We start from the raw sequence: 15372 nt of genomic DNA, 5'->3' as shown, positions 1-15372 counted from the left end.
TTATTCTACCCCCTGTCTCAAGCACACCTGATGCAACTAATCAAAATTACCCAACCCCCTGTTTCAAGCACACCTTGTGCAACTAATTAGTTCAGGTGTGCTTGAGATAAAACACATAAATACCTGGACTGGCTAGGGGTTTGTTGAGAGTGACTAAAGTGGCTAAGTCAAAAGAATTGTCCAAAAAGTTCAGATCAGGTCATTGCCTTGCACAAACAAGGAAAAGGATACAAAAAGATAGCAAAAGCACTGAATGTTCCTAGAGATACAGTTGGAAACATAGTTCACAAATTTAAAGTTAAAGGAACAGTGACTACACTACCTGGACGTGGCAGAAAGAGGAAGCTATCAGCGGCTGCCACCAGATTCCTGAGTAGGCAAGTGGTCAAAAACCCTAGAGTGACTGCAAACCACCTGCAGCAAGACTTGGTGGCAGCAGGCACTGAGGTTTCAGTTTGCACAGTAAGGCACTCCCCTGGACTCCAAGACGTACACCACTACTGACCCAAAAGCAGAAGAAAAGTCGGCTCCAATATGCTCAAAACCATCTAAATAAGCCACAGAAGTTTTGGAATTCTGTTCTGTGGAGCGATGAAACAAAACTGGAACTTTTCGGGCCTATGGATCAGCGGTATGTCTGGAGGAAGAAGAATGAAGCATATGCTGAAAAGAACACCCTGCCTACAGTGAAGCATGGTGGTGGCTCAGTGATGCTCTGGGGCTGCTTTGCTGCCTCTGGCACTGGAAACCTGCAGCGTGTGGAGGGCACGATGGATTCAGTCAAGTATCAGGAAATCTTAGGGAAAAACCTCATGCCGTCTGTGATGAAGCTGAAGCTTGGGCGTCGTTGGACCTTCCAGCAGGACAATGATCCCAAGCATACCTCAAAGTCCACCAAGGTTTGGTTTCAGAAGAAGAAATGGAAGATTCTAGAGTGGCCGTCACAGTCGCCTGACTTGAACCCCATAGAAAATCTCTGGTGGGATTTGAAGAAGGCGGTTGCCAAACGCACACCCAAGAATATTACTGAACTGGAGGCCATTGCCCATGAGGAATGGGCTAAGATTCCTCAGGAACGCTGTCAGAAGCTGGTGTCTGGCTATGCATCGTGTTTGCAGCAGGTCATAACAGCAAAAGGGTGCTCTACTAAGTACTGAAGATGCTTGTCATGAAGGGGTTGAATAATTTTGAGACTGCAGTAGTCATTAAAAGTAGCATTTTGTGTTGAATGTGGATAAAAATAATTAATAATATTTTGTAATATTATGTTTCATTGAACTACTTAAACAGTTCTTGTGTAATTTGTTTATTGCAAACAGCTGAGAAATTGTATATTTTGCCAATAAACCTAATGTGCAATGGGGGTTGAATCATTTTGATTGCAACTGTACACATACCTCTGTATGAACTCTACATATGTACACCTCTGTATGAACTCTACATATGTGTGCTCTGTATGAAATCTACGTACATGTGCTCTGTATGAACTCTACATATGTGTGATCTGTATGAACTCTACATACATACACCTCTGTATGAACTCTACATACAGTTGCAATCAAAATTATTCAACCCCCATTGCAGATTAGGTTTATTGGCAATTTCTCAGCTGTTTGCAATAAACAAATTACACAAGAACTGTTTAAGTAGTTCAATGAAACATAATATTACAAAATATTACAAGGGTTTTTATCCACATTCAACACAAAATGCTACTTTTAATCACTACTGCAGTCTCAAAATTATTCAACCCCCTGTCTCAAAATTATTCTACCCCCTGTCTCAAGCACACCTGATGCAACTAATCAAAATTACCCAACCCCCTGTTTCAAGCACACCTTGTGCAACTAATTAGTTCAGGTGTGCTTGAGATAAAACACATAAATACCTGGACTGGCTAGGGGTTTGTTGAGAGTGACTAAAGTGGCTAAGTCAAAAGAATTGTCCAAAAAGTTCAGATCAGGTCATTGCCTTGCACAAACAAGGAAAAGGATACAAAAAGATAGCAAAAGCACTGAATGTTCCTAGAGATACAGTTGGAAACATAGTTCACAAATTTAAAGTTAAAGGAACAGTGACTACACTACCTGGACGTGGCAGAAAGAGGAAGCTATCAGCGGCTGCCACCAGATTCCTGAGTAGGCAAGTGGTCAAAAACCCTAGAGTGACTGCAAACCACCTGCAGCAAGACTTGGTGGCAGCAGGCACTGAGGTTTCAGTTTGCACAGTAAGGCACTCCCCTGGACTCCAAGACGTACACCACTACTGACCCAAAAGCAGAAGAAAAGTCGGCTCCAATATGCTCAAAACCATCTAAATAAGCCACAGAAGTTTTGGAATTCTGTTCTGTGGAGCGATGAAACAAAACTGGAACTTTTCGGGCCTATGGATCAGCGGTATGTCTGGAGGAAGAAGAATGAAGCATATGCTGAAAAGAACACCCTGCCTACAGTGAAGCATGGTGGTGGCTCAGTGATGCTCTGGGGCTGCTTTGCTGCCTCTGGCACTGGAAACCTGCAGCGTGTGGAGGGCACGATGGATTCAGTCAAGTATCAGGAAATCTTAGGGAAAAACCTCATGCCGTCTGTGATGAAGCTGAAGCTTGGGCGTCGTTGGACCTTCCAGCAGGACAATGATCCCAAGCATACCTCAAAGTCCACCAAGGTTTGGTTTCAGAAGAAGAAATGGAAGATTCTAGAGTGGCCGTCACAGTCGCCTGACTTGAACCCCATAGAAAATCTCTGGTGGGATTTGAAGAAGGCGGTTGCCAAACGCACACCCAAGAATATTACTGAACTGGAGGCCATTGCCCATGAGGAATGGGCTAAGATTCCTCAGGAACGCTGTCAGAAGCTGGTGTCTGGCTATGCATCGTGTTTGCAGCAGGTCATAACAGCAAAAGGGTGCTCTACTAAGTACTGAAGATGCTTGTCATGAAGGGGTTGAATAATTTTGAGACTGCAGTAGTCATTAAAAGTAGCATTTTGTGTTGAATGTGGATAAAAATAATTAATAATATTTTGTAATATTATGTTTCATTGAACTACTTAAACAGTTCTTGTGTAATTTGTTTATTGCAAACAGCTGAGAAATTGTATATTTTGCCAATAAACCTAATGTGCAATGGGGGTTGAATCATTTTGATTGCAACTGTACACATACCTCTGTATGAACTCTACATATGTACACCTCTGTATGAACTCTACATATGTGTGCTCTGTATGAAATCTACGTACATGTGCTCTGTATGAACTCTACATATGTGTGCTCTGTATGAACTCTACATACATACACCTCTGTATGAACTCTACATACAGTTGCAATCAAAATTATTCAACCCCCATTGCAGATTAGGTTTATTGGCAATTTCTCAGCTGTTTGCAATAAACAAATTACACAAGAACTGTTTAAGTAGTTCAATGAAACATAATATTACAAAATATTACAAGGGTTTTTATCCACATTCAACACAAAATGCTACTTTTAATCACTACTGCAGTCTCAAAATTATTCAACCCCCTGTCTCAAAATTATTCTACCCCCTGTCTCAAGCACACCTGATGCAACTAATCAAAATTACCCAACCCCCTGTTTCAAGCACACCTTGTGCAACTAATTAGTTCAGGTGTGCTTGAGATAAAACACATAAATACCTGGACTGGCTAGGGGTTTGTTGAGAGTGACTAAAGTGGCTAAGTCAAAAGAATTGTCCAAAAAGTTCAGATCAGGTCATTGCCTTGCACAAACAAGGAAAAGGATACAAAAAGATAGCAAAAGCACTGAATGTTCCTAGAGATACAGTTGGAAACATAGTTCACAAATTTAAAGTTAAAGGAACAGTGACTACACTACCTGGACGTGGCAGAAAGAGGAAGCTATCAGCGGCTGCCACCAGATTCCTGAGTAGGCAAGTGGTCAAAAACCCTAGAGTGACTGCAAACCACCTGCAGCAAGACTTGGTGGCAGCAGGCACTGAGGTTTCAGTTTGCACAGTAAGGCACTCCCCTGGACTCCAAGACGTACACCACTACTGACCCAAAAGCAGAAGAAAAGTCGGCTCCAATATGCTCAAAACCATCTAAATAAGCCACAGAAGTTTTGGAATTCTGTTCTGTGGAGCGATGAAACAAAACTGGAACTTTTCGGGCCTATGGATCAGCGGTATGTCTGGAGGAAGAAGAATGAAGCATATGCTGAAAAGAACACCCTGCCTACAGTGAAGCATGGTGGTGGCTCAGTGATGCTCTGGGGCTGCTTTGCTGCCTCTGGCACTGGAAACCTGCAGCGTGTGGAGGGCACGATGGATTCAGTCAAGTATCAGGAAATCTTAGGGAAAAACCTCATGCCGTCTGTGATGAAGCTGAAGCTTGGGCGTCGTTGGACCTTCCAGCAGGACAATGATCCCAAGCATACCTCAAAGTCCACCAAGGTTTGGTTTCAGAAGAAGAAATGGAAGATTCTAGAGTGGCCGTCACAGTCGCCTGACTTGAACCCCATAGAAAATCTCTGGTGGGATTTGAAGAAGGCGGTTGCCAAACGCACACCCAAGAATATTACTGAACTGGAGGCCATTGCCCATGAGGAATGGGCTAAGATTCCTCAGGAACGCTGTCAGAAGCTGGTGTCTGGCTATGCATCGTGTTTGCAGCAGGTCATAACAGCAAAAGGGTGCTCTACTAAGTACTGAAGATGCTTGTCATGAAGGGGTTGAATAATTTTGAGACTGCAGTAGTCATTAAAAGTAGCATTTTGTGTTGAATGTGGATAAAAATAATTAATAATATTTTGTAATATTATGTTTCATTGAACTACTTAAACAGTTCTTGTGTAATTTGTTTATTGCAAACAGCTGAGAAATTGTATATTTTGCCAATAAACCTAATGTGCAATGGGGGTTGAATCATTTTGATTGCAACTGTACACATACCTCTGTATGAACTCTACATATGTACACCTCTGTATGAACTCTACATATGTGTGCTCTGTATGAAATCTACGTACATGTGCTCTGTATGAACTCTACATATGTGTGCTCTGTATGAACTCTACATACATACACCTCTGTATGAACTCTACATACAGTTGCAATCAAAATTATTCAACCCCCATTGCAGATTAGGTTTATTGGCAATTTCTCAGCTGTTTGCAATAAACAAATTACACAAGAACTGTTTAAGTAGTTCAATGAAACATAATATTACAAAATATTACAAGGGTTTTTATCCACATTCAACACAAAATGCTACTTTTAATCACTACTGCAGTCTCAAAATTATTCAACCCCCTGTCTCAAAATTATTCTACCCCCTGTCTCAAGCACACCTGATGCAACTAATCAAAATTACCCAACCCCCTGTTTCAAGCACACCTTGTGCAACTAATTAGTTCAGGTGTGCTTGAGATAAAACACATAAATACCTGGACTGGCTAGGGGTTTGTTGAGAGTGACTAAAGTGGCTAAGTCAAAAGAATTGTCCAAAAAGTTCAGATCAGGTCATTGCCTTGCACAAACAAGGAAAAGGATACAAAAAGATAGCAAAAGCACTGAATGTTCCTAGAGATACAGTTGGAAACATAGTTCACAAATTTAAAGTTAAAGGAACAGTGACTACACTACCTGGACGTGGCAGAAAGAGGAAGCTATCAGCGGCTGCCACCAGATTCCTGAGTAGGCAAGTGGTCAAAAACCCTAGAGTGACTGCAAACCACCTGCAGCAAGACTTGGTGGCAGCAGGCACTGAGGTTTCAGTTTGCACAGTAAGGCACTCCCCTGGACTCCAAGACGTACACCACTACTGACCCAAAAGCAGAAGAAAAGTCGGCTCCAATATGCTCAAAACCATCTAAATAAGCCACAGAAGTTTTGGAATTCTGTTCTGTGGAGCGATGAAACAAAACTGGAACTTTTCGGGCCTATGGATCAGCGGTATGTCTGGAGGAAGAAGAATGAAGCATATGCTGAAAAGAACACCCTGCCTACAGTGAAGCATGGTGGTGGCTCAGTGATGCTCTGGGGCTGCTTTGCTGCCTCTGGCACTGGAAACCTGCAGCGTGTGGAGGGCACGATGGATTCAGTCAAGTATCAGGAAATCTTAGGGAAAAACCTCATGCCGTCTGTGATGAAGCTGAAGCTTGGGCGTCGTTGGACCTTCCAGCAGGACAATGATCCCAAGCATACCTCAAAGTCCACCAAGGTTTGGTTTCAGAAGAAGAAATGGAAGATTCTAGAGTGGCCGTCACAGTCGCCTGACTTGAACCCCATAGAAAATCTCTGGTGGGATTTGAAGAAGGCGGTTGCCAAACGCACACCCAAGAATATTACTGAACTGGAGGCCATTGCCCATGAGGAATGGGCTAAGATTCCTCAGGAACGCTGTCAGAAGCTGGTGTCTGGCTATGCATCGTGTTTGCAGCAGGTCATAACAGCAAAAGGGTGCTCTACTAAGTACTGAAGATGCTTGTCATGAAGGGGTTGAATAATTTTGAGACTGCAGTAGTCATTAAAAGTAGCATTTTGTGTTGAATGTGGATAAAAATAATTAATAATATTTTGTAATATTATGTTTCATTGAACTACTTAAACAGTTCTTGTGTAATTTGTTTATTGCAAACAGCTGAGAAATTGTATATTTTGCCAATAAACCTAATGTGCAATGGGGGTTGAATCATTTTGATTGCAACTGTACACATACCTCTGTATGAACTCTACATATGTACACCTCTGTATGAACTCTACATATGTGTGCTCTGTATGAAATCTACGTACATGTGCTCTGTATGAACTCTACATATGTGTGCTCTGTATGAACTCTACATACATACACCTCTGTATGAACTCTACATACAGTTGCAATCAAAATTATTCAACCCCCATTGCAGATTAGGTTTATTGGCAATTTCTCAGCTGTTTGCAATAAACAAATTACACAAGAACTGTTTAAGTAGTTCAATGAAACATAATATTACAAAATATTACAAGGGTTTTTATCCACATTCAACACAAAATGCTACTTTTAATCACTACTGCAGTCTCAAAATTATTCAACCCCCTGTCTCAAAATTATTCTACCCCCTGTCTCAAGCACACCTGATGCAACTAATCAAAATTACCCAACCCCCTGTTTCAAGCACACCTTGTGCAACTAATTAGTTCAGGTGTGCTTGAGATAAAACACATAAATACCTGGACTGGCTAGGGGTTTGTTGAGAGTGACTAAAGTGGCTAAGTCAAAAGAATTGTCCAAAAAGTTCAGATCAGGTCATTGCCTTGCACAAACAAGGAAAAGGATACAAAAAGATAGCAAAAGCACTGAATGTTCCTAGAGATACAGTTGGAAACATAGTTCACAAATTTAAAGTTAAAGGAACAGTGACTACACTACCTGGACGTGGCAGAAAGAGGAAGCTATCAGCGGCTGCCACCAGATTCCTGAGTAGGCAAGTGGTCAAAAACCCTAGAGTGACTGCAAACCACCTGCAGCAAGACTTAGTGGCAGCAGGCACTGAGGTTTCAGTTTGCACAGTAAGGCACTCCCCTGGACTCCAAGACGTACACCACTACTGACCCAAAAGCAGAAGAAAAGTCGGCTCCAATATGCTCAAAACCATCTAAATAAGCCACAGAAGTTTTGGAATTCTGTTCTGTGGAGCGATGAAACAAAACTGGAACTTTTCGGGCCTATGGATCAGCGGTATGTCTGGAGGAAGAAGAATGAAGCATATGCTGAAAAGAACACCCTGCCTACAGTGAAGCATGGTGGTGGCTCAGTGATGCTCTGGGGCTGCTTTGCTGCCTCTGGCACTGGAAACCTGCAGCGTGTGGAGGGCACGATGGATTCAGTCAAGTATCAGGAAATCTTAGGGAAAAACCTCATGCCGTCTGTGATGAAGCTGAAGCTTGGGCGTCGTTGGACCTTCCAGCAGGACAATGATCCCAAGCATACCTCAAAGTCCACCAAGGTTTGGTTTCAGAAGAAGAAATGGAAGATTCTAGAGTGGCCGTCACAGTCGCCTGACTTGAACCCCATAGAAAATCTCTGGTGGGATTTGAAGAAGGCGGTTGCCAAACGCACACCCAAGAATATTACTGAACTGGAGGCCATTGCCCATGAGGAATGGGCTAAGATTCCTCAGGAACGCTGTCAGAAGCTGGTGTCTGGCTATGCATCGTGTTTGCAGCAGGTCATAACAGCAAAAGGGTGCTCTACTAAGTACTGAAGATGCTTGTCATGAAGGGGTTGAATAATTTTGAGACTGCAGTAGTCATTAAAAGTAGCATTTTGTGTTGAATGTGGATAAAAATAATTAATAATATTTTGTAATATTATGTTTCATTGAACTACTTAAACAGTTCTTGTGTAATTTGTTTATTGCAAACAGCTGAGAAATTGTATATTTTGCCAATAAACCTAATGTGCAATGGGGGTTGAATCATTTTGATTGCAACTGTACACATACCTCTGTATGAACTCTACATATGTACACCTCTGTATGAACTCTACATATGTGTGCTCTGTATGAAATCTACGTACATGTGCTCTGTATGAACTCTACATATGTGTGCTCTGTATGAACTCTACATACATACACCTCTGTATGAACTCTACATACGTGTGCTCTATATAAACTCTACAAACATACACCTCTGTATGAGCTCTGTTTTGAAAAAGCCACAGAGAGTGGGATTAATCACTCACCCCAGGCATGATCACCCTCTCGATGTCCCTGATGACATCTTCATAGGCGTCGGGCTCCTCAGGGGCCTTGTTTGGGATGAGGGACCTCAGGTATCCTGGCTGCACATCAGGATATACATCCCTCTGCTCAATGTTTTCCAAGTAGTCAGCAATGTAGTCCACCATCTCCTTCCCTCTCCTTCTGAAATCTGCAGTGTCCATCCCACAACTGAAAAACAGGGTGCGTCTGAATTACTGCATTGCCTCACCAGATCTTCTGGATTCAAGACAAAAATTTTAAGATGAGATCTGGAATAATAGTATTGGATTAATTTGCCCCTACCAGGGTCAGGGTCAGAGGTGCCCCTAATGAGAATCTAGAGATATAAAGATATAAACCATGACATACCGTGCATATACAAGAATGTATGACACTTCAGGGTGGTTAACAGCCAGAGTCTGAAAGTATTTTATCAAGTACAAAACTAAAACCATTACGTACACCCTTAAATATAGTTCCTTTGGCAACGATAGATGGAACTAGAGTTATCAGCAATCAAAAACATAAGAAAAGACCTTTGCACAGTACTACGTGTGTAGGAATTATAGCCCTTTCCATACACAATCCTTATTAAAGTGCAAAGTTCAATTTATATTGCGGTTAATCATATTAAACCCCCTGACCTGTTGCAGAATCAGCTGTATGTACTGTATGTAATGATTTATTACCCCGGTTCTCAAACTCAATCCTGTTGTACCACTGTGTACCAATCACAATAGAAATCCCAGAATTATAACAAGCTTTCTTTCTTAATATGATGCTTGCCATATTTAGTGGTATTATTTACCCACTTAAGTCACTTTATGTCAGATATATCTATGCAGGTCATGAAGAATAAGTCACATATTCACATGGGCAGTACCCATATTACCATGCCGGATTGTGCCGCATCTAACTTACTGGTCATGACTCTCCCAAGAGCAGTCTCTGACCCTTGACCCATCACTGGCACCATGCTAACCTGGTCCTTCACGCTTCCTTGCAGACCACTCGCACCCTGTCCTTGCTCTCCGTTCTCTCAGGCTGAAAGTGCTCACCAGTCTTTGTGCTATAAACTGGATTATCCCTGTCTCCCACACCTGCTCCAGCTCATCCTCTTTGTGTTTGGCCTGCTGAAGAACTAGGGCATCTGGAGGCTCTCAATCAACAGTATACTGAACTTATGCTAGAGGTTACTTTTTACATTTAAACTCATAATCATTCTCTCTATGTTACACCACCTAATAATGTCTTACACCAGGGCTGCCAAATCCAGTTCCTGGGATCTACCATCCTCTATGTTTTCACTTCAACCCTAATGTGACACACCTGATTCTACTAATTAGGAGCTCAACAAGCTGATGAATATGATGTGCTTTATTAGGGTTGGAATGAAAACCTACAGGATGGTAGATCTCCAGAAATGGGGTTGGGCAGCCCTGCTGTAAACAATAAGGCCCGCTGTCCAACCTTTTACGGGAATTTCCTTACCCAGTAAATATTCAGCAGTATAAGATTATCCATCCATCCATCCATCCATTATCTGAACCCGCTTATCCTGAACAGGGTCGCAGGGGGGCTGGAGCTTATCCCAGCATACATTGGGCGAAAGGCAGGAATACACCCTGGACAGGTCGCCAGTCCATCGCAGGGCACACACACCATTCACTCACACACTCATACCTACGGGCAATTTAGACTCTCCAATCAGCCTAACCTGCATGTCTTTGGACTGTGGGAGGAAACCGGAGTACCCAGAGGAAACCCACGCAGACACGGGGAGAACATGCAAACTCCGCACAGAGAGGCCCCGGCCGACGGGGATTCGAACCCAGGACCTCCTTGCTGTGAGGCGGCAGTGCTACCCACTGCGCCATCCGTGCCGCCCAGTATAAGATTATGTTTATTATTATTATTATTATTATTATTATTATTATTATTATTATTATTATTATTATTATTATTATTATTATTATTATTATTATTATTATTATTGTGGTTGTTGTTGTTGTTGTCATAATCCTAATCCTCATTGTTATAATTATCTGTGTGAATTGTCCAAACATTAGGATAAAAATGTCCAATCACAGTCCCTGCTAAAATATAAATATGAATCAGTAATTGTAATCTTACTTATTTTGACAGTCAATCAGATATCATTTATACCAGGGCTGCCCAACCCCAATTCTGGAGATCTACCGTCCTGTAAGTTTTCATTCCAACCCTCATATTCACCAGCTTGTTGAGCTCCTAATTAGTAGAATCAGGTGTGTCACATTAGGGTTGAAGTGAAAACATAGAGGATGGTAGAGGAACTGGATTGGGCAGCCCTGTTTTACACAAATAGCTTGTTTAAATGGTACCACTATCACTAATATTAATAATAATAATAATAATAATAATAATAATAATAATAATAATAATAATAATACACAGTGTAACCTCAATCACTACTTCGGCTTTAAACAGAACTGTGTGAGACTAAAACTGATAGGTTTAATACTGTCACAGCCCAGCTGAAGCATGCCTTTGTTCTATAATGGAATTATAGAATTCCGTGAGACATTGGCCACAAATGTATCTTTAAGTTAGACAATGATCCCCAGCATACCTCAAAATCAACCAGGACAGGGTTTCCCTGACCACAAAATTACTGTTTTCAATGCCAAGTTCACCCTCTCACTGCCCACTTAACCCTTTTCCCTCTGCCTCTCTCCCTGTCACAGCTGCAGGGAGAGTGCTCCATAGGGGATGTTTTTTTGTTCCTACTTTTCAGGGCTGTGATAATGCACTTGTAGCTGTCATTGTAGTAAATGCAATAAATGTCCATGGCAATGAATGAAAATACAAGAACATTCTAAATGATACTGAACAATCTGAATTGTACGTATGTGTCCAATCTGTGACTATAACTTCATTGACATTGGATGTCAAGACAAAATAATTCATGTAAAAACAGCAATGATTTTATAATCATAATGCTTTGTGGCTTTTTTTCCTTTTCCCATTGAAATGTATCCATGTGATTATGTCTAATGATATATAGAAACACAAGCATGGTAAGAAATATTCATGGTCACCTCAAACAATATTTCTCCAGCAAGTAATGGATTTCTCCCTTTCTGTGTTTTTAATTATTAGCTCTATATTTGGTTTGCTTGCTTTTGTAACGCTTTATTGTAAAGTTAATGTTGCAGATTCAAGGCCCTTGTAAATGAGATGCATCTCAAAGGGGTATTTTGCTGATACAATTAGTAATGATGGTTGTGTAAAGCCGTACACATTACAGGAGATCGGAAGAGGCAAATCAGGTATCTCGAGAAAACATTGGAAAGTGCATACTGTACTGTGCTGGGTAAACATTTGCATTTCCTAATCTGGAATAATGCCTGCTAATTTAAATGTCAGTAATCTAACCATGTGGACAGGTTCAGTGTTTGATTGCCTGTCAGTACACAAAATTACATGTATAACATGTATTACAGCCTTATTGTGTCTGCAGGCTATTTAGAATCACAAAACACATTTTATTCTGTTTTACTGACATGAAAGGTCAGCCCACACCATATACAATAGTAGCAGGGCCATTCCATGCCAACTCCCTTCTTATGGGTATGCACTTTGCACTTTGTTGTACGTTGCTCTGGATAAGAGCGTCTGCCAAGTGCCAATAATGTATTGTAACTCCAGGAGGTTGCACCAGAGCACATCTTGGATTTTTCTCTTTTTCTGAATGTTGTTAGACAATTTCCTGCACTTCATTCCTTGCACATCATACTGTTTTCCTGGTAGAGCCATTTATAATTGGTCCCCAGAGAAAAAACATGCATTTTTAGGGCAAAATATCTCCCAATGAAAGTAGATGGACATGTTTTCTACATACAGAATTCATACTTTTCATCAACTTTTCCTTGCAAAGTTATGGCTCTTCTGGTAAAACAGAACTGAGTATGAATCTCACATTTACAGGAGTTCTATATCTCATCATTATCTACCAACACACCTAGCATTATTTACTGAAACCATTGAAAAAGAATGCAGTTCAAAGTGCAAGGTCTCTGTGAAAATAGAATTAAAACAATTATTTGCCTGCTACATTTAACCTTCTCTCTTGTCTGCAATGAAAATGTTGAATGTTGTCTGGGAAATGTGGAAAATGGAAGCAGTGTAGGCTTGTGCAACAACATAATTTCATTTCATTTCATCAACAAATGTTTGCTAGATGCCAGTTAGCATTCATGATTAAACACAATAAATCAACTCCGACAAACAAATAGTGTGCCTGTCATATCATATTAGTGGGAATGATAAAATACAGAAATATCAATACCAGTTGCATCTGTGACATCACCTACCATGATCCCCCATGTCAACAAGTGTCTCATCTACACTGCTACCAGGTGTCCCATGCAGCCCCTACGTACCCCAGGTTGTGCCGGGGGGCTGCCTTTCAGACCTCGCTCGCAGAAAGATCTGTCAGGAGAGCAGAGAGAGAAGGTACTCACGTTGTCATGGAGCACACGCAGTCCTGCTCCTCGTCAGTTCTCAGACAACAGTAGCGTGCACACAAGGCAGACCCACTTATATCTGCTGAGAGCCCTCTTCAGGCAGCCAATGGGAGCAGGGCATGCAGCAGGAGCAGCCAGTGCAGAGCAGCCAGTGCAGCAGATGCAGACAGCGCTATCTCACAAGGAGTTAATGAGAAACTGCTCACAGCACACACACTGTATTCCAAAGCCCCATAACTCAACACTGTGAGGGCAAACAGACAACCAATCACCCGGTCTCACAACAGGCATAGGCATACATAAACGCTATCTGCTCTCGGAAGCAGTGGGGGATCTTATCTGTCTTAACTTGTTGCCCAGAGACTCTTATAGGCATTGGAGCTGAAATTACCATGTTGATTTTACAATCAGCATAATTATATTTGAGAAAATATAGTGTAGGTATTAAATATTTTTTTAATAGTTTGATAGATAGTTTGTTCGTCGTTCATAGGTTTTAGTTCCTAATCTTAGTGAAATAATTATAATCAAGGAAAATGAATGTTTAACAGAATCATTTTCACAACTGATAAACTATATATGCATTATGAATGATTTAACTCTTTGATATATCTAACCATTCACTACATGCGATGTGCTTGGGAAAAATGAATACATTTCAATGACCCTTCAAAGCAGTAGCTCGCCACCTAGTGGCATTGATTTGCATCTGCATGCCTCTTTCAGTACATTCAGCCTTACAGTACACAAGTGATTTATCTGTTATGGGTGTCAAGGCAATCCATTTTACATGCCTTCCCCCTTTTTACTGAGATTTTCTAGAACAGACAGAATTTATGGTCTACACAAACAAATTGTTTAATCATAGGAGAAGCATGTTACAACAGTTTATTATTTTGCACCAACCAATGGCCAATGGTGGCAGATTCCTCTTAATAATGATTGTCCTGGACCACAGCTCTGCCTCTCATTTTCTCAGTTCGAAATTACTCCTGGAAGCAACCATGAAATAAAAAAGGAAAATATTTATTTATCAGCTAGGCATGAATTGTTGTCGGTCTTTGAAATTCTGAAATGCTTGTACTTTTGTTACAATATCAGTTGAAACTGACAAGGCCTAGGCTATAGTGCCTAGGTTGTGAGGTATACTTTTGTGTTTTGTCAATTTTATCAGGTAGTTAACATTGAATTCAGTTCAATCCAGTTTTATTTGTACAGTACTTTATTTGGACAGAAGACTGTCACAAAGACACTTACCAGAGTAGCACAAGTACAAACACCAGACCAGATCCCCAAACAAAGTACAGGTTCTTACCAGGGACCGGCAAGCAGGAAGTGAAGCTTCTCTGGAACATCAAAATTTACCAGCCCAAGATAATTTTTGAGAAAAGCTAGCTGATCATTTGTTTGGTGCTGAGAGCTACTTTGAAACTAGATCCCAGTGGTAAGTGATTTCACCAGTGGGCTTTATCATCTCCCAGCTTTGCCGGGTTTCACCATCTACTAGCGGTAGAAGGTTAGCAATTCCACTCATTTTAGAAAGGTACAGTACACCTATGGGGACATGATCCCATGTGTGCAGGGGTTTGATCCCTGCCATGGCACTTCTCAGTTGTGGTCTCATCTCTTATTGTCAGGGCTGTGCAGAGACATTTTGACCTTATTTGGAAGATTAACCTAGAGAAAGTTAATTTTTTTTTTAAATATTTTGTTTAGGCTATCAGTTATTGTAGAGAACATATTTTACCAAAACGAAAGAATGAAAATGAATGACAGCAAAACATAATACTAAGACAAAAATACAATAATCAAATGGGCACATTGGTCACTTAAGGCAAAAGGGGCAGGCACGCAGAGCCACCCTCTCTGCACGTGCTCATCTGTTACCCTCTGTGAATAAACCACTGGACTGTCCCAATCTCTCTTTGACGGATTTATTCTAAGTAAGTAGACCTAGAACAGGGGGGTGAAACTCCAGTTTAACCCTACTATTATTCTTCCAGCAACACCAGAAGGACAAGCATGCAAATACCTTCGGCCCGCACTAAATTCCGTCGTTGGGTTAGCGTGGGGTTTTACACCACAGTGTCTGCAGGTTTAACTCCAGTCCTGGAGGGCCACAGTGTCTGCAGGTTTAACTCCAGTCCTG

General features: G+C 41.3%; 1 protein-coding gene across 1 annotated transcript in view; it reads right to left on the bottom strand.

Annotated features, from left to right (window-relative positions):
* Positions 1 to 13254, bottom strand: part of ddc (dopa decarboxylase) — a 32324-nt gene extending 19070 nt beyond the window's left edge. The window contains exons 1-2 of the mRNA XM_061250540.1: positions 13221 to 13254; positions 8697 to 8904 (exon numbers count right to left, since the gene is read on the bottom strand). Of these exons, the coding sequence (XP_061106524.1) occupies positions 8697 to 8904; positions 13221 to 13228 (216 nt within the window). The 5' untranslated portion in view covers positions 13229 to 13254. The remainder of the gene's footprint in view (positions 1 to 8696; positions 8905 to 13220) is intronic.
* Positions 13255 to 15372: the final 2118 nt, after the last annotated feature.

The sequence above is a fragment of the Conger conger genome, chromosome 1, assembly GCF_963514075.1.
Source record: "Conger conger chromosome 1, fConCon1.1, whole genome shotgun sequence".
NCBI lineage: Eukaryota > Metazoa > Chordata > Actinopteri > Anguilliformes > Congridae > Conger > Conger conger.
Note: the sequence above shows the minus strand (reverse complement) of the source record. Positions and strands in the feature narration are given on the sequence as shown.